The sequence below is a fragment of the Bidens hawaiensis genome, unplaced genomic scaffold (assembly GCF_021521415.1).
Source record: "Bidens hawaiensis isolate Kalapana, Puna unplaced genomic scaffold, B.hawaiensis_p1.1 tig00001236_1, whole genome shotgun sequence".
NCBI lineage: Eukaryota > Viridiplantae > Streptophyta > Magnoliopsida > Asterales > Asteraceae > Bidens > Bidens hawaiensis.
In genome coordinates, this window is record NW_027491070.1 from 2,107,743 (window position 1) to 2,135,499 (window position 27,757).

At 37.9% G+C, this 27,757-nt stretch overlaps 1 protein-coding gene and 1 long non-coding RNA gene across 3 annotated transcripts in view; both read right to left on the reverse strand.

The window, feature by feature from the left end:
* LOC143567481 (uncharacterized) overlaps nt 1–27,757 on the reverse strand; it is a 167,077-nt gene that overhangs the window by 43,446 nt on the left and 95,874 nt on the right. The gene's annotated exons all lie outside the window — the stretch shown is intronic.
* Nucleotides 143–9,270, reverse strand: LOC143568909 (uncharacterized). 2 transcript variants are annotated; one of them, XM_077054946.1, is made up of 7 exons: nt 9,059–9,270; nt 8,771–8,985; nt 2,810–2,896; nt 2,553–2,681; nt 2,371–2,457; nt 2,226–2,297; nt 143–2,142 (listed from the first exon to the last, which is right to left on the reverse strand). In XM_077054946.1, exons 2-7 carry the CDS (start codon nt 8,906–8,908, stop codon nt 391–393), a joined length of 2,265 nt encoding a protein of 754 aa, XP_076911061.1. In that variant the 5' UTR covers nt 8,909–8,985; nt 9,059–9,270; the 3' UTR covers nt 143–390. The 2 variants fall into 2 exon arrangements, with proteins under 2 accessions (XP_076911061.1, XP_076911058.1); XM_077054943.1 differs by having other exon boundaries at nt 8,771–9,265.

A 27,757-nucleotide genomic window follows, 5' to 3' on the forward strand; every position in this document is an offset into this window, starting at 1 on the left:
GTTTTAATAGCCTTTCATCTACACCACCAAATATTTATAAATTATAAAGAAGACTATTTAAACTTAACCCCCCCCCCCCCACCCCCCACCCCCCTTTTTCCCAAAAAAAAAACACACACACACACGCACACCTGTAAAAGAAAAATACCACATCTCAGATCTATTGAAGGCAAACTAAAGTCATCCACAAGTCTCATATCGATCCAATGAACACTGAAAACTCTAAAATACGACACGATTTTAAAAAATTTGCTCGAAAAATAGTCAACAAAGAAAAAGACCTTTTTACCCTTAACTTTGAGCTATATATATGTTACAAATCAAATCCTGAGTTTCAAAGGATCATCTTCACCTACCTATGACTTCTCATCATTCACCAACCAACCAACATCACCACGTCCCGGGAAGAAATCTAACACGACTGCATTGTTTCAACTTCAAAACCGCACCTTGAGTGTCCCCACGAACCAAATCAATGTACGTTGCAGTTAAAACAACTTCTGGGTTGTTAGGTATTAACGTTAACGCCACTGTCACGGCTTCATGGGCCCGCTCCATGTCACCTTCAGCCGCTGCCATGGCTGCCATGTTAGCCAACAGGACCCCACGAGCCTCCTCCGGCTTCAAAAACCAAGACTCGAATCCTCCTCCTTGAGGTAACGGCTGGTCCAAAGTAGGGGCGTTTTTGGAATTTGGCTCGTCAAGATCCACGGTTTTCCTAGTTTGCCAGATGTCACAATCCTCTTGGCTGTAAGGTAATTCAGTATTATTATTATTACCATTTTGCCCCAAAATATAACCCGACAAAATCTCAGAAGCTTGTTTAGGCTGGTTTAACAGACAGTAAGCTTCCGCTGCATAAATGTCTCCTAGAAAAACGTACACTCTAGAACATCCCGGAAGTCTCAAAAGACACCTGGCAGTCGCCAGTGCCTTGACTGCATTCCCGAGCTCCAAGTAAACAAATGCCAGGTCAGCAAGCACGGCTTGCAGGATCATCCCGTTCTCTTTCCCACAAAGACCCTCGTATTCATTAACCGAACTCTGTAACAAAGGGTTTGGATTTCCGCTTTTAGCTTCCCCATTTGAATTCACCTGATCCAAACCCGAACCCACTTTCGGGTTTGGGTTCCTTTCCAATAAGTGCAACGCGTTAAGAAGACAACTTTTAGCAAACCCGAGTGAAAGAACCGGGTCAAGCTGCACCGGGCTCCGTGAATTCCAACACTCGATAACAAGTTGTCTCCATTTACCGTTACCGATAATCTTAACATCAATATCTGCTTTCCTTTCTGAAAACATTATACAACACTCGGCAATCCGAAGCCACAAAAGAGACCGTTTAAAGAAAACCGAACCCGACTGTTGGAAGCATCGAATCGCAAGCACAGGTTTCCCACTAGCTAAATACAGAAGCCCGCAGTTATAAGCAAAAAGAACCGATTTATCCTGTGAAAAAGTCAACAGTTTCATAGGTTTCTCGTTTCTTTGTGGAGAGCTTCCAAGTGCCTTGGAGAAAAAGACGGCTGAAGTCTGGTATTTCCCAAGTTGGTAATAAATGCATCCGAGGTTGTTATAATACATCGCTGGGGTTCCAGTTCCGGTTTCGGTTTCGGGTTGACTTATTGATGCCATTAAAAGTTTTATCGCTTTCCGGTGGTTGTTTCTAGCATACTCAAGCTGAGATTTTAAAAATAACGCGAGTGAATAATCTTTACCGCGTGCCATATTCATGGCCATTTTGACTTCACGTTTAGCGGCTTTGAGGTTTCTTGTAAGGATGAGAATCCAAACTTTGTATAAATGCACCTTCAGTTTTAAATCGGGTGTTGAAATAAACGATTCATCGGTTTGAGTTTTTGACAGATCGTTTGATGGTCTTGTTAGCTCTTGGACCCCACTGACATTGATTTTTGTTATGAAATTATCGTATTCGTCTGATAAAGTTCGGGATAAAGGGCTTCCAGACCCGTTTGTGGTTACAATTTGATCAGAGTTGATTGGATCTGATGATGACATCACATTGTTGGGTGCTGACGTGGATTTCATCACTAGATTTGTTGGTTGTTGAGGGTTGTTTGCAGAATCACCTTGACTGATTACATTATTGCCACCTACTTTTTCTAAGTAACTGATCACGTCCTGTAATAAAAATGTTATATTTTTATAAGTTATTAGTAACAAGAATGATAGTATATATAAAGTGTCGGTTAAAAGAAACTTACAGCAGCTGTTGAGGCACGATGGCATACTAAAGAAACATCCAGTAACAAGAGGCATACATGATGTGCCACTCTCTGTTGAAAAACAAAAAAACTTATGAGCATACAAATCAAATGATGTGACAAATAATATAAATTCATCGCTTACCTCATCAATCCGTGCAATAGTTTGATATAATCTTTCCAAAATGGAGAAACACTTCTCATATTGGTGCAGATGGTAGAGAATGACTGCCTACAGAAAAACAATATAGAAGAGTTACATTACAAAAGATAATATTACATGTAGGGATATGAAAAACAAAAACAAACATAATAAGAATAACATACTGTGTTAAACATTGCCACAGAAACATCAAAATCATCAGCTGCAATGCCCTTATTTTCCACTGATTTGATTCCGTTGTTCAACACCTCTGTGTTTTCTCCAGTTGAAGGAGCAAGCCTCCCACTTCGTTTCTTAACCAAATAAACAAAAGTCAACAATTAAACTGTTAATATATTTGATCACGAACTAGTTTCACTAATAATATTTGTAATGTTTTATGGAGTACCAAGTTTTAAAATAATAATAATAATAAGCATACCTTAAGATTATCTAGTGCTTCCAAAAATCTCTTTGGACTTGAAAATCCATCTTGAAAGTTCTCAGCAACAGCAATGTTATGAAGAACCTGCAAATAAAACGTGAAATATGTATAAAAGAAACATACATAAAAGCACAACCATTAATGAGCAAGAATAGAAAGCAAAAAAAGAACATATAGTCTTCTCTTATATATAGTACATAACATATTTTTCATGCTTAGATCTAATGTTGAACCACGCTTAGAAATCCCTCTTTCTACAAAGTAATGTATAAAGGAAACATCCATCAAAAGTAGTTACCAACACTAAAAATAATGTATGGTTTAAGTTCACAATGGCAAGAAATATTTTTCATAAATGATAGTTTATCATCATCCTTTACCCTGTTACTTATTTTTAATGCTTAAAATTTTTTTACGATAATGTCATGAAAGAAGCTTCGCTTAGAAAATCTCCCAGTATAAAAAAAACAAAAACTATTAAAAGGTTATAAAAAAAACTCATGGCTATGGTAATAAGAATTAAGAAAAACAAGTCATAAATCTTGCAGTGCTTAAAATGTGAGAATTGATCCTGTATCCAATAACAAGCAATTTAAGTATGTTAGCAACAAAATGATTATAAAGACTCTATGATCATCAAAGAGGGAGTTGATAGAATGTGAACGACATGGCATCATGCAATGCAAGAAGTCCCACTAGCTGGCATCAAATTTAAGACACTTGGTGGTGGAATGAGATGAAATAGGTGTTTAAATTGTAACTACAAAACTACAAGGTTAAAAAAATAAAGACAAAGCTTGGACATATAACAAGAACGTATCACCGCAAGCAATGGTTATATAAACTCAATAAGCAGCATGTACACATGTATGTAGCAGAATTCAATGTTGTTTTATGATGTGGTATAGAACTTAATATGATGATAATATGCATGACAATAGGGCACCACTGACTGAGAAACGAGACATGTAGGAAGTAGTAAAAGGATATTGGTCAAGTAAAATACACAATCCGTTTCAAAATTTAAAAAAAAAGGGTAATATACACTAAAGAAGTTCACCTAACATATCAATGCAAAGATAGATGTAATTCTCATCCAACAAACCTAGAAGATTTTAAACTCAAATTTTGTACAGGTATAAAAGGAATCAAACTTGTATTCTTATCTACTCCCCTTTAAGATCCATAAATAACATTTATATGATGATTTATCATCAAACTAGTTAACTAGATCAACTAAATAATTTCATTCTCCTAACTTAAAAGAGTGAAAACTGAACACTACTCATATTGTTATGTAAACTCCTTGATGGGGCATATGCCAATTAACTCAAAAACCATTACCAGGGAAGAATAGTATTAGTTAAATTGTGAGCCATGTAACGTAAACACATATGCAACTGTATTGGATTGTAATAGTGACACGAAAGATATTAGCCCTAGAGAAAAGACTATACTACCAATACATAATCTCAATAAAGTAAGGACAAAAGGCAGTGTCACATCTATAAACACACATACATAGTCATCAAATTGTCTCTTGCCAAATAATAACAACCATACCTTATAAATCCCACATATAGAGAAAAGACTATACTACCAATACATAATCTCAATAAAGTAAAGACAAAAGGCAGTGTCACATCTATAAACACACATACATAGTCATTAAAGTGTCTCTTGCCAAATAATAACAAACGTACCCTATAAATCCCACATATAGCAAAAAGCTACTGGTAGGGTATGGGGAGGGTGGGATGTAGACAAACCTTACCTCTATTCATGAGGATAGAGAGGCTGTTTCCAAAGAGACCCAACTCCAAAAACAAACATCCACACGAACAAGTACCAATAACAAAACAACTAATGCAAGGGTAACATTGTATAATCCAAACACATACAACATCGTGAAACACATACAAACATAAATACAAAAAGATAATCACATGCAAAGTCCAGCTAAGAAGTAGTAGAATCTAAGCCTCGGTAACAAAGCTAAAACACAAAAGTGTCATTCCCTAAAAATCATTAACCTTTATCCTACGTCTCCAATAACTCCTATCATGGAGTAATTAACTAAGAAACAGCCTCATCATTTTTTTGTGATCAAATGGTAAAGACAGATACCTTAATTCCACAAAACCTATTGTGTTCTTATCTTTCAAGTCCGACTTATCCATCATCATATTATTACCTGACCTTACATTCACCAAAGTCCCCACTAACACCTATTTACCAAGAATTTTCACCAATCAAGCATTCCCCTTTTACAACAGTTTTCTAATACTAATGAACATCAAAACCTCAAAACATCCAAGCTGAAGAACAGCTAGCCAATAAAGTAAATGTAATTACGACTACAAAACTATTCTTCAGCTACAAAGTACACCTCAACAGTATAAGTCCACTTTCCCCAATTAAGTAGAAAAATAATAGATTAATTTAATGCAGTAATGAAATAAAAATTCTATTCAGTTCAAATTGCAAAACATTCACAAATTACTTGAACCAAAGCAAAATGTTTAAAGAACAAACAAGCAGCATGCACACATGTATGTAGCAGAATTCAATGCCGTCTTATGATGTGGTATATAACATAATATGATGATAATATACATGACAATGGGGCGCCACTGACTGAGAAACGAGCCATGTAGGAAGTAGTAAAAAGATATTGGTCAAGTAAAATATAAAATCCATTCCAAAAAAAAAAGGTAAAATACACTAAAGAAGTTCATCCAAAGATAGATGTAATTCTCATCCAACAAACCTAGAAGGTTTCAAACTCAAATTTTGTACAGGTATAAAGGGAATCAAAGTTGTATTCTTATCTACTCCTTAAAATCCATAAAAGACAATTATATGATGATTTATCATCAAACTAGATCCACTAAGTAATTACATTCTCCATACTTAAAAGAGTGAAAACTGAACACTACACATGTTGTTATGTAAACTCCTTGATATGCATATGTCAATTAACACAAAAACCATTACCAGGGAAGAATAGAATTAGTTAAATTGCGAGCCATGTAACGTAAACACATATGCAACTGTATTAGGATTGTAATAGTGATACAAAAGAGATTAGCCCTAGAGAAAAGACTATTCTACCAATACATAATCTCAATAAAAGTAAAGAAAAAGACAGCGTCACATTTATATAGTAATCAAATTGTCTTGTGCCAAAAAACAACAACCATACCCAGTGAATCCCACAAATAGCAAAAAGCTATTGGTAGGGTATGGGGAAGGTGGGATGTAGGAAAACCTTACCTCACCAAAACAAATAAGAGTTGTTTTACTAAAATAGGGTGGGTGGAATAGTTATTTACCAAAATGGGTAATTTCAAAAATATTTACTAAAATAGGTATTTTCTTTAAAACTTGTTTTTTTTACTCCTAATTTTATTGGGTATTATATCTAAAAAGTAAGTAATTTTTATTAAATTAAATAAAGACATTTTGTTGGATAATTGTATTTTTTATCAAAAGTTGTTTTAAGTGTTTTTTTAACTCATTTTATAAAAGTATCTGCAAACTAATTTATTCGTTTGTTTTCTTTCAATTTTTTGTATAACTAATTATACTGATATTTACTTATCTTTTTTATTTTGCATGAAAAAAAGTTAAAATATCAACATAATATGAAGTTTATCATAAATTTTAAATATTGATTGTGAACAATGGTTTTTTTTATCGTAAACTACACGGGTGTTGGTATCGTATGAACCAAACTGATTCCGACCGAACAATAACAATACCATATACGCTTTTATGGTTATCTTGATCAATTTAAAACATGTGTCAATATCTTTTTGATTATATCAGCGGCTATATCTTGCTAGTTATGTTGAATATGCCGTTCTAAAAGAAGAATTATTTTGAGAATACATTATACATAATTGAAAATTTATATTAGAAATACAAAATATTAAATAGTAAACATTTTTAATATCGTAGTTTTTTTTCACTATAGCATATCACTGAATGCGATGAACTGTTTTGTTAAACTATGTTTAGCGTTTTCAAAAGTTATATATTGAATGAATTTAAAAACTAAAAACAAAAACGTTTATAAAAATACTTTTGAATATAAAAAAAGGATATTTATAAAAATTAAAAACATTTCTATAGAAAAAGCTTTTATTTAAAGTTACATATGCTTTTTATAGAAGAACCAAAAACATTATTATTGTTATATTTATTATTATTATTATTGATAAAATATTATGATCTGACAGTATGTTTTATTTTTTTCATAGAAATTTTTTTCTTAGCTTTTTTAAAAGAACATTTTATTAAAATTAAAATTATTTTTATTCAAAAAGATTAAGAGTGAGAAAAACAAGTTTTCAAGAAAATACCCATTTTGGTAAATAGTTATTTTCCACCCACCCTATTTTGGTAAAAAAAAACTCAAACAAATAATGCAAGTATAACATAGTACAATGCAAACACATGTAGACCAAATTTATAAAGATAATCACATGCAAAGTCCAGCTAAGAAGTAGTAGAATCTAAGCCCTAGTAGCAAAGCTATGACAAAAAAGTATCATTCCCTAAAAATCCTTAACCTGTATACTACATCTCCAAGAACTCCTATCATGGAGTAACTAACTAAGAAACAACCTCGTCATTTTTTTGTGATCAAATATTATACTTCATATTAAGTAACAACAGATGGTTTATTTCAACAAAAAACTATTGCGTACTTATCTTTCAAGTTCAGTTTATCCATCGTCATATTACTAAAACTGGCCTCACATTCACCAAATTCCCTACTAACAACTATTTACCAAGGATTTGCACCATCAAACATACCCGTTTTGTGAAAATTTTCAAACACTAATGAACACCAAAACATAGAAAGTGAAGAACAGCTGAGCTATCCCACAAAGTAACTTGAGGGGGTGTTTGAGATTGCTTATTTTAGGCTACTTATTATTTTGGAGCAAAAATTATAAGGAGGTAAAATAAGGAATCCCAAACACCCCCTAAATTAACTATCTGATCAAAACCATAAATGTAATCACGACAACAAAACCTCTACATGAGTGTTCTTTATTCAGTTACAAAGCACACCTCAACTGTGTACCAGTATACGTCCGTTTTCCCTAATTAATAATAATAATAGCTTTATTATAGAAAGCAGTAATGAAATAACAATTCCATACAGTGCAAACTGCAAAACATTCACAAATTATTAATCACTCACATTATTATTATTACCTACAATACGCATTTAACGGTTCCGGTTTCAATCACAAAACTTATCATCATAATAATTAAACCCTACCACACAGAGAGTATAACCGTATAAGCGAATTCACCTTCCGATCATACTTCCCTAACTGAATTCACATATTACTTGAATCAATCACTCACGTTATTATATTACCTAAAAACGCATTTAACTGTTCCGGTTTCAATCACAAAACTTATCATCATATCATGAATTAAAACCCTATCACACAGAGTATAACTGTATAAGCAAATTCACCTTCCAATCATACTTCACTAACTGAATTCACAGATTACTTGACTCAATCACTCACATTATCATTATTATTATTATTATTATTATTATTATTATTATTATTATTATTATTGTTATTGTTATTGTTATTATTATTGTTGTTGTTATTATTATTATTATTATTACCTACGCGTTTAAATGTTCCGGTTTCAATCACAAAACTTATCATCGTATCATGAATTAAAACACTACCACACAGAGTATAATCGTATAAGCGGATTCACCTTCCGATCATACTTCCCTAACTGAATTCACAGATTACTTAAATCAATCACTCACATTATTATTATTATTATTATTATTATTATTATTATTATTCTTCCAATTGCAAACACAAAACTTATCATCACATCATAAAGCAAAACAACACTACACAGAGTATAATTGTATAACTGTATAACTGAATTAAGCAAACTGACCTTCGGATCATCCGGTTTGTGTTCGAGGATCCGATTCAAAACCCGAAGGCAGTCAGCATACTTGGCTAGCTGAAAGCAGACATACGCCTCCTTCGCTAGGGTTTGCGTAACACTAATCACCTCGCCATCGGACTCCATTCCAATTGCCAATCAGTTCGTAACGTATGTAAACCAAACCCTAGCCTTCGTGTTCGGTTCAAATATTATAATTGCATCTGAGAGATTATAATTATAAATAATTAGTAATTGATGGATTGAATAAATGAAGCCCTAGAAATAATTAAACACCTGATTTTGGGGGTTTAGAGAGAGAGAATCTAGTGAGTTGAGTTGGGACTGAGTTGGCACTGAGTTGGTTCGAGTGAGAGGCTAAAATGACGTGACTCTATAACCGACTTGTACTGACAGGCCGTTGATGTGGTTCGATGGTGGTTAGACTGGTAGGATCTAACGGCAGTGGTTTCAGTTTTTACGATGCGTTGCGATTGAGCGGTTTAAATAAATGTGGATTTTATTTGTTAGTATATGGAAAGTTTTAGCGTCTTTAAAAGTGAAACAAAATCTCTTTTATGTAATCGATAATGACATTGATAATAATCGAAGGGTTATGTGATAAAAGTTAGGCGTGTTGCGAAGAGACTGTTAAACTGAACAGAATTTAGACGTAAAAGCGTACGCGCATTACAGGCGTGTTAGCTCGTAATTCAGTCGGGTTTAAATGAATGTGGCATATAATAAATATAGTAATAATTAAGTGCATTTATAAAATATATATTGGTTACTAAAAATTAACAGATGGGATGGGAGAAGAATGAACAAACGGAAATTTTAAAAATAAAAGTCTTAAATTGTTATTGGAGAAAACAATTGCATGGTTGATCGTAGATGAGTGTATTTCGGCAAATATTCCATAACAGTGAGCGGAACAAAGCACCAGCAGGATGGAGCAATCTAGAAGGAGGGAGGAATCGCGTGGTGGGATTTTGCAGTAAAGAAGAGGCGTGCATTAGGTCAAAATTATTGTGTTATCTTTTTCATTCAAACTATTTTTTCTCCTAAGTGATTCAAATGTTATTTACATGTTTTTTTAAATTGAGCTAGACACTCTTAATTTGACCAATTCAGGTTTGCACATTTGAATTGTGTCATTCATACCATTTTCAAGCAGCCCCTAAGAAAGGAAAGCATAAATATACGACATGCAATAGAAGCTTCTACATTGAGCTTAGCTATATATGCTGTAACACCCCAACCCGGAACAGGCTGACGTGTCACTATTACCGATATCAAATCAATGCCACAATCCAAAATACAACAAAAATCAATGCAACCTATGTCATATTATTAAACCAAAATGAATTAACTCCTAAAAGCTTGAACTTCATTATTCTCTCTCATCACTAATTTCCCAGAGTCCCGAATTACCTGAAAACAAAATAAGAAAAACAAAACAAGAAAATACGGCTGAGCCAAAAATTGCCCAGTAACGGAGAGAACAATAGTACATGTAAAGGCATACATAAGACAAAACACATACTGAAATAAAACTGAAACTATTGCGGATATAAAACCACGTTTTAGACCGAACTATAATTAAATGCGAAACATAATCCGATACACGATCGGGACGTAATCTGAATATACTCAAATTTAATCAAATGCATATACACATATCAAAACGGACCAGAAATATAGCGAAACAAAATATAATTACTAAAATACACGACGATGATGTTAAAATAAATAGGTCGTGTAATACGGAAGCACCCAGAGCCTAAACAGAGGGGTACACAGCTAGCTAGTCCATGCACCAAGGAGACGGTGTGGGTGGCGTGCACACATTGTTCCATCTCAAACAGAAGTCAGGAGTCAGGAGTCAGGAGTCGGAGCTAAGATCGATCTATACGCCTCTAAGTGGCCAAGGTACTACATGAGTACTTTCGGAGACGCCGTGAACTTTGATTACGCACTGTCACGATAAATGTCATGTCGTTGACGCCCCAACGACAAGTCAGAAATGCTCGGGTAACAGAGTACTGAAGCTAAATTCATATAACTAAATTCGAACAGGAACATGCAACAATGAATACAAAATATATATAACCTATTGCATGTTAAAAACTTAATATTAAACATATCATACGGATAAACTGAACTCAATCTGAAACTGAAAAATAACAAAAATCCGCACTACGAAGTGACGGACATAGAATATAATATAGAACCAGTACTATGAGTGAAGAAAACTAAAATCCGTACTACAAAGTAACGGAATAGAGTTAATATACTATGACTAAAAGTAAACAGAAACCGTACCTTTTAAGCGAAATAGCGGTAACCGTAAGCTTGAATTATATGTCGCGGGGACCTATAATATTATTGTAATTTAGATTATGCTTTGGTATCCATGTACACTTTATTTATTTGGTAATGTTCTCTGTATACGTATATAATTGTCTTATTATAATTACTATTTCCCCAATTTCATTAATATATACTACATACTTTAGTAGTTATTTCATATTCATCAAACTGTTTACGTTGAATTCCAATTATATATATTAGTACTAAAACTCATTATACAAGCTTCTCAACATAACTTAAATAGGTAATTCCACTTTTATTAATATAATTTAATGTTGGCTTTGGATTCATAAACAGTAAATAAAAAAAATAAAAGCAACATATTAAAGTTGGCATTGTTATTTCAGACTTCAGATTTGTTTTCGAACATATATATATCTTAAAACATATGTTTTGTTTTTGTTCTTTAAACCCGTTAGCCAAGAGTTGTTAAGCCGACCCTTTGTTAACTGATATAACGAAACAATTATAGATCGATATGGGTTTACCTTCTACGGCGATTCAGTTGGAAGGTCGACTCGAGATGGTGATAGCGTCGGTGATTCCCGGCAACAACAGGTTACGGTAGCGGCGAAGACCTCACGTGTACGAGCAGGGAGTGCAAGCGAGCGGTGGTTGCCTGGCTACCAGCAGCGTCAGCGAGAACCCGCGTAGAGGTGGCTGCGGTGTCAGCGGTTTCTCCGGCTAGTTGCAGGGCGGCGGCGGCGTATTCCAGCACTCGCGTCCGTTGTCGGTGGCGTAACTCGAATGGTCGGTGCTTGCGGAAAACTGAAACGAGTGGCGGTGCACGACGTGTGCCACCAGAACCAGATGCGAACTAACGAAGACGCTGATGCAGTCTAAATTGTGGCGGTCGTTGGTGGTACACGGTGGTGATTTCCGATGGATTTCGCTCGGCGGCGATGGATCGAATGAGACAGAGATGGCGAGGGAGCAACAGAATTTAGCATAGAGATATAGGAGTTTAATGAGCCTTATATAGAGATACCCAAATCGATAGTTATCGCTAAACTCAAAAACCCTTGCATGTTTCCGTATGTTTGTTGTTGGGGATAAGCAATTTAAAACGATGGTATCTATCCAAATATCCTAACTGCATGTTTATTATATTATTATACATATATATGTTATACTTTAAAAATTCTAAAATGCATAACCATTATTTAATTCCCTCGCATGAGTATATCTTATATTACATATTTGTTTTGTTGATAGTTTTGACAAATTTCTAAATCAACCCTCTACCTTAGCTTTGAATTCATTTGAACATTGTACTTTAAAATTAATAACGTATTCAAAGTCATTATTATTATAAACAATTCGGTTACTTGATGCTAGTATTCGATCGTTTTAATAATTATCAACTCGTTATTATTTGACATTTATTACTTTTATTATTTTATTGTTTCAAATTTTTCGCATGTTACATATTCCAAAGGAAAAAAATATTCAACCGATAAAATATCAGTTGAGCTCACTAAGACTGAGGGTAGTGGGGGGTGAGCGGTGGGCGCGGCCGCCTACGTGGCTCGCGAACACCGCTACACCCCTCAGGTGAAGGCGGGCGCGGTTGGGCGGCGTGGCTGTGGCCGCGGGACAGAAACTAGTCGTTGGGCTGTGGGTTTCAAAAAACTAGCCGTTGGCTAATTAATTTCTTTTTTTTAATAAATAACACATTATAAATAATTACCTCATTTTATAACAATAACACACCATTCTCACTACATTTCTCTCTAATAATTTTAGAATCTATCAAGTTACAAACCATGTCGGGTTGGGGCAACATCAACGACACTCAATTTCCCGAGGAATGTAACTACATGAACGACGATTCGTTTCAAGAGTTCATTGGGATGCCACAACCTGATTTTTCGGTCCCGGAAACACAACTGGAGCCGGCAAAACGATCCCACAAAAAGAAGGGAAAGAAGACCGGCGAAGCGGATGGTCCTTCGGCACCGGAGAAGCGGAAGACTACTCCCTGGTCTAAAGAAGAGAAGCTTGCTTTGGCGAAAGCTTGGATTGAAATATTCCAAGATCGGAACGCGGGTAAATTATTTCGTGAATTTTATTGTTTAATATATCTTTTAAGTTTTATGTGTACTTATTACATTTTTTGTTATTTATTTTGTAGCCGATTTCAAAGAGCTCGAGTTTTTTGGGCCAAGGTTCGGGAATGTTTTTATGAACAAGTGGGGAGAAGGGCTCGTACCGATAATATGATATCGGGTCGGTGGACCGATACTCGTAAATATGTAGGATTGTTTACCAACATACATAACCGCAATGCTAACTGAATGCGGCCGAGTGGGTCCGATGATCTCGCGGTTTACCAATTCACTTGTGATGAATGGAAACAAGAGGTGTTGCGGAGGTAGGGGTGGTGAAGACGTTTGACGATGGCTACTTGTGGGAGGTGTTAAGAAATTGCTCGAAATGGATTGAACTATGTGCGGAGGACATGGGCGATGGGGCAAAACGTACAAAAACTAGTGCGTCCGGCACATACGTCTCTTCGAGCGGGTCGGAGAATCATATTGACTTTGACCTAAACTTGTCCGAAGGTCATTTGAAAGACCAAGGTTGTAGCCGCCCTCGGGGTAGGGATCGTGGGAAAAAAACGGTTGTTGATGGCGACTATAAAAAATAAATTGAGGAATTGTCAAGTGGCCTCCAATCGATTGGTGAAGCTCGACACAAAAGAAACCGTTTATAGAGTTTGGTTTTTCTAGCCAAAGACTTTAGCCACCTACCGCCATACGACCAAGCGCTAATGGAGGAAGAAAAGAACGTATTCGGAAGGAATTGACAACACAAAAATAAAAGCGCTATTTATATGTATTTTTTTATTTTTCTTTTTATTTTCCTTTTTATTTTCATTGTTGTTTATGTTTTAATGAAGTATTTTAATTTAAAGTTGTGTATATAACAAAAAAAATAATAAATAAATAAAATCAATCAAGCCCCTGACAAAGCCCCTGATCACCTGGACCACTATATCCTCTGAGGCTTGGTTGAGGGGCTTGATCCTGTGCCACATCAACGCCTACATGTCAGATTTTGCTTGGCTCACTTGGGGATCAATCAAGCTCTGTTGGTACATGATGTCAGTAGTTCAGTGTCTAGTGTCTGTAATCGAGTTAGTTGGATTTGTATTTGGATGTAAGCGAAGTTCTCACAAGTTCGCTGATATAGGTGAACTTGTGGAACAAGCGAAGTTAGGGACAACTTCGCCTAAACATGCTAGGCGAAGTTGTCGACTGTTAAATAGTCTAGGTTACGGCAGAGTTTACGAGGGTTTAGAGACGAGTTATCATTAGAGTTTACGAGTTTTGTGTAATCGGTGATTTGATATCACGTGTTTCCAGTTGCAATAGAACGTGTCTTTGTTTATTGTAACGTGTGTTTGATCGTGTTAACGTGTATCGTCTTCTACACCAATAAACGAGTCTAGGAGGATTCCGCACTCCTAGACCTCGTGCAGATCTCGTATCGATCGGCGACGACCCGGGGGGACCTACAATTGGTATCAGAGCTTTTGCTCGTGATTGTGTGGTTCGGGATTATCACGCGGGTGTAGAAATCGTTCCGTTCGACTATTCGCGGGACGAGTTTACCGAGTTTTTGTGTCCTACTCACCTCCCACCATCAAAAACAACCCATTACACCTTCTCATACCTCGCAAAACGTCAAAATCAAACCTGCAAAATCATCGTGTTCATCAGGCGAAGTTGCCGCTACTGTTTGTAGGGTTTAGGCGAAGATATAAGGCTAAGCGAAGTTATCCACAACTTCGCCTACCTCACAAGTTCGCTTATCTCAAGCGAAGTTATCCACAACTTCGCCTACCTCACAAGTTCGCTTATCTCAAGCGAAGTTATCCACAACTTCGCCAAATCAGGCGAATTTAAAAAGAAGAGCGAAGTTACGAATTCAAGCGAAGTTAAGACTCAAGCGAAGTTATCCACAACTTCGCCTACGGTACTGTTAAGGATAGAATTTTTATTTTTCGGGTTTCTTTGTGTTTTCGTTTCGTAAAAGATGACTTCAATAAATATTACGGAACTGGTGAAGATGGAAGTGGAAGCGGGTTCAGCTACTAAGGCACCGAAAATGCTTAAGGGTACCGATTTTGTGGCGTGGAAAGATCGGTTTGAGCAGTACGTTAAATACCAAGACGCTAAGATGTGGGTGTGCATTCAAGACGGATACATTCCACCAACTGCTTTGTATGAGGGTCGTGAACAGATTAAGAAATACAACAAGATGGAAGAGGAAGAAAAGAAGATGTATGAGGCTGAAAGCAAAGCTCATGCTGCGATTACAATGGCTCTTCCACAAGAGATTCTTCACACCTTCAGGAAGTATAAAACCGCTAGAGAGCTATGGGAATCACTTGAAAAACGATTTGAAGGTAATGTGGGGATTCGTGCATCCAAGATTAAACTGCTCAAAACCCAATTCTCGGTGTTCAAGTATTTGAAGAATGAATCACTTGATGATATCATCACGAGATATTATCACCTGATGACCGAAGTCAGCAATTATTCCATTGCTTATAAAGAAGAGGAGATCGTGGAAAAACTCTTTGATGCTCTCCCACCGAAATGGGAGATGTACACTGTCTTGATGAGAGAAGACAAAGAGTTTGCCGACTATGACTTGGAAACAGCAGTCAACAAACTACGAACTTTTGAACTTAACATGGTTCGAAAAGAGACACCAACTGATCAGGTTCAGGATCCGGGAATGTATGGTGCAAAAGTTAACTCAAGTTCAAGTTCGAAGTCTGAATCATCTGCTTACTACTCAAAGGGAGACTCGGGCGATAACTCAACACATGAAGGTCATGTTTCTCTCAACATGGACGGTGATGTGTGTTTTGTAGCTGGTGGTACAAATGCTTCTAAACCTCAAGCAACCAAGGGTAGTTTCTCTTCAAGTGTTCCGAACAACAACTACTCTAAGATGCCCATGAGTGTTAAATCTGCTGAACAGCAGTTTGCTCTCTATGCATCTTTCATTGCTTCGTATGAAAATTACATTAAAGGCAAGATTGTTGATCCTGCAACTTTAGACGAAGACTATGATCAGATCGATGCTGATGATCTGAAAGAGATGGATCTGCAGTGGCAGGTGGCGATGATTGTGAGAAGGGTTAAAAGGTTTATGAAGAAGACTGGTAGAAAGTTTGTTGGTGAAAGACCAGGTTTGATAAGTCAAAGGTGCGGTGTTATAACTGTCAACAGAATGGACACTTTGCTAAAGAGTGCACAAATGAACGTGTAGAACGCAGTCAGAACAGGTCTACACAACAAAGCGGTGGAGGTAGTGAGAATAGGGCAATGATATCCAGACAGAATGGGGAATACAATTGGAATCTGCATGTTGAGGAAGTGTTTGAACAGGCCAATTTGGCGAACATCGAAACTGCAGGAAGTGAGAAAGTGACTGGAGAAAATCAAGCTTACATGGCAGAAGTGACAGATCAGCTCTCCGAGGTAAGTACTAAACTCCCTTGTACGAAATGTGAAAATCTGTCTGAACAACTGACAACAATAACTGATCAGTTTGTTAGTTTGGATGCTCAATTTAAAACATTAAAAGAAGATCATCATTACACTAAAGCTAGAGAAAACAGTTACAAGGTAAAAATAAAAGCTAGTGAGAAAGATATTAGAAGTCTTAAAGCCAGTCTAGCTGAAAAATACAAGTAATTGATCTTAGCTATGAAGTGTTAGAAGAGAAAACCAAACTAATAGCTGAAAGGGATAAACAGATAGCTGATCACCAGGTGAAAGTGGTGGAACTAAACAGAAAACTTGAGCAATTTAGAAATTCCTCCGCTATACTTGATCACCTCGTAAGTGATCAAAGTTCCCCAGTTAAAAGGGGAGGAATTGGATATCATGAAGTTCCACCACCTTATAATCATAACTACACTTATGATCCTAGTAATCAGAAATCCGTTGATGTTGAAATTGGCCAGACAGTTCCGGTTAAGGTTACGATTAAAGATCCAGAAGTTAGTAAAGGCGAAACGAGTAAGCCTGTTTTTAATGTTAAGATTTCTGTTCCTAGTCATGTCTTATCAAATTCGGACAAGACATCCGAGTCGAGTGAGACAAAAGTAGAGGAAGTGTTACTAAAACGTGGAGAGGAAAATAAACCAACTGAAAAGAATTCTCCACTAAACCCGTATGTCCCACCATATGTTAGACAAACTGGGAGTAATGCAGCCTCAACATCTAAAACAACTATTGATACGAAAGTTGAACACAAGAGTTGTTTCAGATGCAATCAAATAGGACACCTGATTGCTGATTGCCCTATGAAGCAGAGATTCAGAGGTATGAGGCCTTTGAAAACTGAGAATAGAACTAACAGTTCTTACTATAATGGTAAAAATGAAAACTCATCAAAGTTCAGACATTGGACTAATCCTGCTTTTTAAGGAAATAGATATCAGTTTTTCCCTGTTAACAACCAAATCTTTAGTAATAATTCATTTAACTCACGAAGGTTTGGATGGCCTCATAGTCAATCTACAAGAATGTATCCTTTTAGGACTTACAGATATCATACTAATACTAACTTTGGACAGCCAAAGTACGGGATGTATCGACCCAAGACCAATAGGTCTTGGGTCCCCAGATTTTAATCCTCTGCTTTAATCGTGCAGGAATAGTTGAACAGGGCTGCAAACAATCTATGGGTTGTGGATAGCGGCTGTTCCCGGCACATGACGGGTAACAAGAATTTGTTTCACGAATGGAAACATGTTCATGGAGGAAGAGTGAGTTTTGCTGGAGAGAGTGGTGGAAGGATTACTGGAATTGGGACGGTGACTAATGGTAAAATGACGTTAGAGAAAGTGAATTTCGTTGAAGAACTGAAGCATAATCTGCTGAGTGTATCGCAGATCTGTGACAAAGATTACACTGTGCACTTTACCAAAGATGAAGCGATCGTACTGTATCCTGGTTTCAAGATACCAGAGGATTGGATAGTAATGAAGGCTCCAAGGGAAAAGAATACGTATGTTATGGACATGAGGTCGACTGAGATGGCAACAGAAGAATCTTGTCTTTTGTCAAAAGCAACTGAATCGGAGTCCGAGTTATGGCATCGAAGAATGGGGCATATTCATCTTCGGAAAATGAACTACATTGTCAAGAATGGGCTGGTGCTGGGTGTTCCCTTGAAGAATTTCAACTTTGAAGACCAATGCTTATCGTGCAAAAAGGGAAAGCAACACAAGAAATCCCATCACACCAAGAAGGTTAGTTCAATAGTCAGTACCCAAGACCTACTTCACATGGATCTCTTCGGTCCCGTGAATGTAAAAAGCCTAGGTGGAACATTATACTGTTTGGTGATCACTGATGATTTCTCTCGATATTCTTGGGTATATTTCCTGAAGACAAAGGATGAAACGGTGCAGATGGTAATAAATTTGATTACCAAGGTTGAGAATACTATGGGGAAAAAGGTTAAATACATCAGGAGTGACAATGGGACAGAGTTCAAAAACTATCAGATGGAGATCTTCTGCTTACAGAAAGGGATAGACCACCAGTACAGCGCCCCGTATACTCCGCAACAAAATGGGGTGGCTGAGAGGAAGAACAGAACGTTAATTGAAGGAGCCAGAACCATGCTGGCTGATTCGAAACTTCCTGTGGTGTTCTGGGCTGAAGCTGTTGCAACAGCCTGTTATATCCTTAATAGAGTGTTAACTGTTAAAAGATTGAATAAAACATGTTATGAACTTATGCATAGGAGAAAGCCTAACTTGAGGGGTCTCGAACCATTCGGGTCCCCGTGTTCGATATTAAAGACGAACTCAAAATTTGGTGAAATAGCCGACGAAGGTATTTTAGTCGGATATGTTGTTGGGACTCCCAACAGACGAGTCTTTAATACATCGACCAGCAAGGTTGAGGTGGTGTGTAACACTGATATCACAAGTTACAAATCACCAAAACCAAGCACGGGACCCGCTGGGGCTTTCGACTATGATAGGCTTTTTAAATCTTTTAACATGCCTTACTTGGATTGTGCAGAAGTTGATGAGAGAATTGCTACGAAGATGCTTTATGATGAGGAAGACAATTATGTGCAACGACCGCCATACGATGAATGTCAGCCTTCCTCGTCAAATGCTGTTGATACCCCTGCTGCCTCTACAGAAGAGGAATTCTTCAATCCGTTTCACTCTCAACAACAATCACCCATTGATGAGCTACCTTCGAACCTGGAAGACAATCTGCAAGTCAGTTCGGTTCCGACTACGAGAGTTCACAAAAATCACCCTTTGGAGAACGTGATAGGTGATCTGTCCGACGGTGTACAAACAAGACAAAGCTTGAATGAGCACACCTGTGTTTACACAAGCATTAAAGATACAGGCATCATTAACGAATGTTTGTACACCTGCTTCATAAGCCAGATTGAACCAAAGAACTATCAAATGGCTCTCAAGGACAGCTCGTGGGTTGAAGCCATGCAAGAAGAGTTAGCCCAGTTCAAGAAGATGGAGGTTTGGAATTTGGTTGCAAAACCGAAAAATGTGCATGCGATTGGCACAAAATGGGTTTTCAAATGCAAGAGAGATGAAAAGGGGATAATTATCAGGAACAAGGCGAGGCTGGTTGTAAAGGGTTTTAATCAGCAAGAGGGGATCGACTACAATGAAGTGTTTGCTCCTGTGGCGAGATTAGAAGCGATTCGATTGTTTTTGGCATTTGCTGCACACAAGGAGATGAAGGTGTTCCAGTTAGACGTGAAAAGTGCATTATTAACGGTAAAGTCGATGAGGTTGTGTACGTTGAGCAACCTCCGGGTTTTCCTGACCCAGACTTTCCTGATCACGTGTACAAGCTAAGTAAAGCACTGTATGGGCTACATCAGGCCCCTCGTGCCTGGTACTCAACTCTATCCGATTACTTGCTTGAGAATGAATTTGAAAGGGGAAAGATCGATAGCACACTGTTCTTTAAGAGAAAAGGAAGCGACTTTCTTCTGGTGCAAGTCTACGTGGACGACATCATCTTTGCTGCATCAAAAGTCGCCATGTGTCAGGAATTTGAAGCCGTCATGAAAAAGAGGTTTGAAATGAGTGCTATGGGTGAACTAACTTTCTTTTTAGGATTGTAAGTTGATCAGAAGAAAGATGGGATGTTCATTCATCAGACTAAATATGTCAATGACGTTCTCAAACGCTTCAAGATGGAGGACAGCACTCCATTTGATACTCCAGTTTGCGTCAACCATAAACTGGTTGCTGATTCAGATAGCGATGCAGACGTGGACCCCACCCAATATCGGGCAATCATAGGTTCTTTAATGTACTTAACTGCTTCAAGACCTGATATTAGGTTTGCAGTTTGTCTTTGTGCTCGCTTTCAGGCAAACCCAAAGGAATCTCACTTGAAGGGTGTGAAGAGGATATTGCGATATCTCAAAGGCAAGCCTAAGCTAGGGTTGTGGTACACGAAAGGAGGAGACTTGGAGTTAGTCGCATACACAGATTCTGATTATGGAGGATGCAATCAGAATCGGAAGTCAACAACAGGTGGATGTCAGTTTCTTGGAGGCAGATTAGTGTCATGGCAGTGCAAGAAGCAGACCTCAGTCGCCATTTCAACCTGTGAAGCAGAATACATGGCAGCATCGAACTGCTGCTCCCAGGTTCTTTGGATACAACAGCAATTGCGCGATTATGGTATGAATTTCACTCATACTCCTATTTGCATTGATAACACTGCTGCTATCTCAGTAACTAACAATCCCGTAAAGCATAGCAAAACTAAACACATTGACATCCGTCATCATTTTATACGGGATTGTGCTGAGAAGAAATTGATTGTGCTCGAAAAGGTTGATACGTTAGATAATTTCGCTGACTTGTTTACTAAAGCGTTTGACAAAACTCGATTTCAAAACCTTGTTGAGCTGAATGGGATGATCAATCCCGAGTAACTGTGTTTTTCGTTTTTGTTTAAAAAAAAAAATCACTATCGCTTAGAATTATGTCGGTTGCCTCAGTTTGAAGGACATATCTTCGGATATGTTTGGTCCTCATTTCTACTTGTAGAATATGAGGATAGCCATTAACCAGATGACTGAAAGTGACCGGGGCGGTTTATGATGTGTTTTTAATTCTTTCGCTGAAAATTAGTCGTTCATACTTAGTTAGAAGGACACATACTCGTATGTGGTCGGTCCAGTTGATCCATTGGATCTTCAGGATAGCCGTTTACCTGAAGACTTCGAATTGATCGGGGCGATAGAAGTTAAATTTTTATGGGAGATGAAATTATTTTTCAAGTCTACTACTTCGTAAGAAGTTCCTTTACTATGTTTAACAGAAAATTGATCCAACCTTGGAAAGTGATAGATAAACTGATTCTGTGTGCTTAACTAGTGAAGTTATTAGGCCTAAAAGACTTTAGAACAGTCATTGTATGTCATGGTAGCTTTTTATGGTGCGTAAAAGTAGAAGTGATACTAACTAAATCTACTCGATTTTACGTGGAAACTCCTTAAGAGTTGTGCATGTCTCCATATATATCTTTCCGAATGATAGGCAGAAAAGCGATTACCCAGTCATACACGAGCCCGTGAGTGTTCTGATTCCCGTGAAGAGAGCGTGTCAAGATACTGCAGTGATCCAGATTCGGGACTTGCAGTTGTTTACGACTCTGAAACTGTGTAAATACTTAAAAAAAATGTTACTGAGACATTCTAGAGCTTATAAGGTTAATACTTCTCAATCAAGATGTGAGAAAGAGAACGGGAAGAAGAGTCTAAAGATCGAAGAGTACTTACTCTTTAATCAGACACTACGGGTCGAGATCAACTCGGGGTGACTTGGGGAAAGCCAAATACGCTTTGAGAATAGATAGGAGGCATCATAATCTCTGAGGTGTTGCCCATTTAAGTTTTGAGCTTAATTGAACCTAACCCGTATCACAGAAACAATGAAAACCATTCTAAGTTATTTACCTGCTTACAACCTGTTTCTTTATGTCATAATACAGCTGAACATGGATCTGTGTGACAGTCACTTAATTAGTATGATTCTTGTTCGGATCTTTTCTAAAACATGGTAGTCCCTGTCGAGACTGAAATTTGATCCCGTATACTTTATTTTTAAAATTTTTTCTACTTATGTAGTTGTATGATTTAATACCTGGTTACTTGGTCTTGATCGTATCATTTAACGCTTTAAAGGATGTTTTAAAACTTAATTGCAAATTGTTCAAATTATAGGGGTTTGTTGTGAAAATTTTCATATCAGCGAAGTTATCCATAACTTCGCTTGTATAAATTTGACCCTATATAAAGGATTTTTCAGGTCAAACTGTTTATTATTTTTCAAAACAACCAACGAACTTATCTCCAGTAACCCTAGGCGAACTTATAGCATCGAATCATCTGTATTGTTTTCTCAGTTTCTAATCGATTTCAAGGTGTGTAGTGTCGATATAAAGTATATTCACTGTCATTGATGTAAATCAAAGGTCGTTTCGACCCGTTTCGTGACCTCGGTCTTTCGAAACCTCACCACCCGATTTTCAAACTTGTTATTACGTGGTCGTAATCAACTTAATCGTCTAAATCATCATAAAATCATGTTTTATGGAGTCCGCAATCTCCAAATTGACCCAATTCGCCTCGTTCGAAAGTCTAACTGTTGCCGATTCATATTCAGGCGAACTTACAGTTTAGGCGAAGTTATTCTTAACTTCGCCTGAGGTTTAACTTCGCCTGACAATTAATTATGTAACAGTATATGAGGCGAAGTTGTTGTTAGGCGAAGTTATCATTAACTTCGCCTGGCCCTTTTAACTTAACATTTATCAGGCGAAGTTCAAGTTGAGGCGAAGTTGTTCCCAACTTCGCCCCACCTCTAACTTCGCCTATACAGAATAAATCATAATTTCGCTCATGGTAACAGGCGAACTTGTGATTTGCCTCGACGTTTCTCTAACTTAGTCTGTTTTGTTGCAGAAATGGCAGCTGTAGCTGGAGCAGGTGGTGCAGGTGGTGATGAAGGTGGAGATAACCATCGACAGTTTTTCCCGGGGCATAACATGTACATCACATTGGACCCGGATGCGAGTGGTGTTGATGATTTCCGCGAGATCATCACGTTTCTACTACGCTCGCGTGTATTCCACGCGATTACCACAACACTGCCTATATCTTTGCCAAACATTGAAGATTTCTGGCAGACAGTGGAATATGACTGTCGAGTCGAGCCCCCGGTTATGCGTGCAATGGTTAACAATCAGATAGTTCAGTTCTCGTCTGAACAGATCAGGGTGGCTTTACAGTTTGGGGATGAAACGCGAGACGATCCTACAGACTTTGTAGCTCCATTCCAAGATGGTGCGTTTCTGAGGATGGGATATTCTGGTCCTTTGGGGGATACTCAGAGACGCAAGGGGTTCTTGCTAGACCAGTGGCGCTTTCTCATGCACGTGATGATCGTGTGTATGTCAGGGAGAAAGGCTGGTACAGATGGGATGGGTGCGACCATGCAGTCGGCGATGACTGCACTGACTTACAATAAGCGTTATAGCTTTAGTCAGATGGTATTCTACGAGATAGATCGTCAAAGACGAGCGGTGGCGCGTGAGAGATTTCTTATGTATCTAAGATTCCTACAAATGATCTTGAATCATGTTGCTCCCACGTTACCTCAACGCCGCCCAATTAGATATGTGGAAAGTGTAAGTAAAAGGATCTTCGCTCAGTGTAGATCATCGAGTGCAAGAAGCAAGCCTGAGCTCCGTCCTCGACATACTCCACTATTTGGGTACTTGATCAACCCAGAGTATGTTCCAGCTCGTGGGGACGAGTTTCAGGATCCTCAACCACAACAGGCTGGAGCACCTCAACCACCTGAGGTACAGCAAGATATACCTGCTGCTCCTGTTGTGTCACCGGAGGAAAATGTAGACCTTGATGAAGCGTTTGGTGGTCAAGGCTTCTTTGATATGGAACGTGTTGATCCAGAGGAAAATGTGCAAGTCTCGGTTGCACAGGTTTCTAGTGTGAATGTTACTAGGGCAGCTACGACGGTGGCTGATTCAGATTCGTCAGATGATGTTGTGGCTGAAGCGAGATGAATTTTGGTAACACAAGAACGGATTCATGGGAAGAGGAAGAGAGCCGATGATGACAGTGAGTCAGATTTTGAGGAAGATTTACATAAGTTGGTTCGTAGATCGAGAAGGGAACGGACAGGTGTAGGTTCGGGAGCTGGTGAGAGCTCAAGGGTGGTACGTTTCACTCCACCCGCACTGTCCGGTATGACCATGGTTCCGACATCATTACCAGTTACAAGGCCAAGTGCCACGGACGTTCCCGTGGTGGCTACCTCATCCTCATTCGGCCTACCACTCACTACATTCCAACTCTCGACTCCGGAGATTGTGTCCTTGCCATCTCCAACTCTTACTCCATTGGAGGTCGTCGCAAGATTTATTGAGTCGACAGTTGTAGCTACTGCAGGGTTGTCAGTTACGATACCACCTGCGGTTACGTTTACGCCTACTTCTGAGGTCCCGGTTACATTGGAAATCCCTCCTCAGTACACTCAAGATATATCACATCTGAGGTTTGATTTCGATGCAACCTTATCCGATTCGGAGAGAATAGCAGCGCTAGAAAGGGTCGTGGCAGAACAATCAAGGGTAAATCTTATCCAGACTCATGCTATTCAGCGCCTCGTTGCAGGGAATCAGATACAGTCGTCCCTGCTGATCGAACATGGAAAAATAATTGATACTTTGAAGCAGTTCTTGGCATCTCAGGGGGAGACGAGCTGTAAGGGTGATGAGCTGAGGACGAAGAAGCGTAATGATCGAGACGATGATCCCAATGCATCGAAAGGTGCAGGTGGAGAGTTGCCAAGAACTGAACAAGCTCTTGGGACTTCCACATCTCAGGGGGAGTCAACAAGTGCAGCTGGCGGTTCAGGGGGTGATGAGGTGGTGGTCGTGGATGCTGAGATGATGTTAGATGATGTTATAGGTGATGAGGATGTGTTACCGGTTGATGAGATAGAGAAGATTGGGGCAGAGATTGTTATTGATAATGAGATTGAAGAGGGAGAGATTGTAGAGGAGAACATTGAGCATGAGATTCCGGAAGTTATAAGGCAGATATGACTCAAGATATGGGAAGCGATGAGACAGAATGGGAAGAGCAGCCAAGATGGAAAGAAGGCTACGCTCAGTGGTTCGTAAAAACGAAGAAACCGGTGGTCCCTACTATGTTCAAGAAAAGTTACAACATTAGAGGTTATGCTGAATCGAAAAAGGGGATTATATGCTGGTTATATGATGAGCAATTGAGGCTCTTTGTGATTAAAAGGTATGATGGGGTTCAGTACTTCAAGAGACTGTTGAGATTGTTGAATACATTGCCTGAGTGTGAAGTGAAGGACTTAGCCAGATTGGGGTTAATAAACAGGAGTGATGATGACATGGCTAGGGTCATTGGAAAGATTGTATGGAAGGAAAGTATAAAGGAGAAGAAGTTCGAGCTGTTGAAACCACAGAAAGGAAAGCTCATTGAAGACAAAGACAGAGGGATGAGAGCAGATGGCAAGCCTTTGATGATCATGAAGTATAAGCCGATCCGGTGTTTAAAAGAAGTGTCGATGAAACAAATGCCCAAGGATGTGCTCAAGGATTTGAAGTGGTGGTATGTTGATTGTGAAACAACTGAAGCAGTAATGGAGAATGAAGATGAACAAGAGCTGCTGAGAGTGTATGATCCAATGCACTTGGTGAATTTGTCTCAAGCTGATCTGCAGGTGCTAAACGAGAAGAAAATATTTTATATTCCTGCTTGGAAAGAAGAAGCGAAGAAATATCAAAGAGTTGTTTCGGTTTGTGTACGAGAAGGAGTTCATGCTTGAAGATGAAAGATACAAGATTGTTGAAGATTACAAGACACGTGCTTGAAGATAGAGATATGAAGCTACTGCCAATGGGGAGTCTGTTGGTACATGATGTCAGTAGTTCAGTGTCTAGTGTCTGTAATCGAGTTAGTTGGATTTGTATTTGGATGTAAGCGAAGTTCTCACAAGTTCGCTGATATAGGCGAACTTGTGGAACAAGCGAAGTTAGGGACAACTTCGCCTAAACATGCTAGGCGAAGTTGTCGACTGTTAAATAGTCTAGGTTACGGCAGAGTTTACGAGAGTTTAGAGACGAGTTATCATTAGAGTTTACGAGTTTTGTGTAATCGGTGATTTGATATCACGTGTTTTCAGTTGCAATAGAACGTGTCTTTGTTTATTGTAACGTGTGTTTGATCGTGTTAACGTGTATCGTCTTCTACACCAATAAACGAGTCTAGGAGGATTCCGCACTCCTAGACCTCGTGCGGATCTTGTATCGATCGGCGACGACCCGGGGGGACCTACAAGCTCCATTACCCTTAGCCTAACCATCAATCAAAAGCCAAAAAATTGAATAGTATTTTTATGAGCAGGAGATATTTTATAAAACAATATATTAATAATGGTTTTTGATAATATTATTTTTGTAAACCGAACAAAATTGGTTATGGAAGTATTTGAAGGATTTTTTCATTTACAAAATTATATTTATATGTTTCATATAATTAAAAGTGGCGAACCTTCTGAGTAGAGATATTTAGCATTATCTTAGCTCCCTTATTGTAATTCGTATGCGATCAGTGCTAGATCTACGTGTCTCGTCTCGCATATGATTTTCATCACTATCATTTTCTTGAACCACCTTCACCAGAATCAACATTATTTTTCTTAACTAAATAGAACTCGAGTTTAAACCTAACATTGTTCAAACCTTGTAACTAGATCGAGTGACTTTTGCCTACTTGCTCACGTACCATGTGACATGAACTTGTCTCAAACAAGGATAGCTTCCACAACTTTGAACTCTTGCTAAACACCAAATCTACATCCTTGTTCGTAATCACACGTGTATCTAAACCAGTATTTTACAGCACTTGCTTTTAAGTCTATATTTTCTTCTGTTTTTGTTAATACAACGTTACCCGATAAATAACAAAATGTAAAATACGGAATTATTGTACTAAAAAAGGTATATTATATGCACTAAATCATACACATGTATGATCTTATTTATTTATTTATTTGTTTTTGCTATAAAAAGTAAAATACTATACATGAAAACAACATAAAAAGGTTGTTAGATGTTATATTTTGGGAACTAAAGTCCAAACAGATTGTGAATCTTAGATTGAAGATATTTGTAAACGAGTTTGTGGATTGGCTTAAACGTAGATCCAACGTGTTAAAACTATCTAACTATTTCTTGCACGTTATTATAAAAGACTGTACACTACCCCCTTCTGGTTTGGTTAAGTCCCACATAGTCCCTTGAGTTTTTGTTTACAGAAATACTCACATTTATATATGCTTCATGTTTATTTATGTGATTTTCTAGATATTTTTTATAATTATAATTTTTATTATAGTTGGTTGCTTACTAATTACTATTGGTCTGGTTTAACTAATTTCACTCTTACTTGTATGTTTTTCTTTTTTGTTGATTCAAAATAAAAAACAAGGACATAAATTATTAATGA

Bases quoted from the DNA above. Each gene is read 5' to 3' on its own strand.
- LOC143568909 (XM_077054946.1), bottom strand. From the start codon at position 8,908: ATGGAGTCCGATGGCGAGGTGATTAGTGTTACGCAAACCCTAGCGAAG. The intron at 2,897-8,770 runs GTCAGTTTGCTT...TTTTATTTGCAG, and splicing joins ACAAACCGGATGATCCGAAG to GTTCTTCATAACATTGCTGT. The intron at 2,458-2,552 runs GTATGTTATTCT...GTTTTTCTGTAG, and splicing joins CTGTGGCAATGTTTAACACA to GCAGTCATTCTCTACCATCT.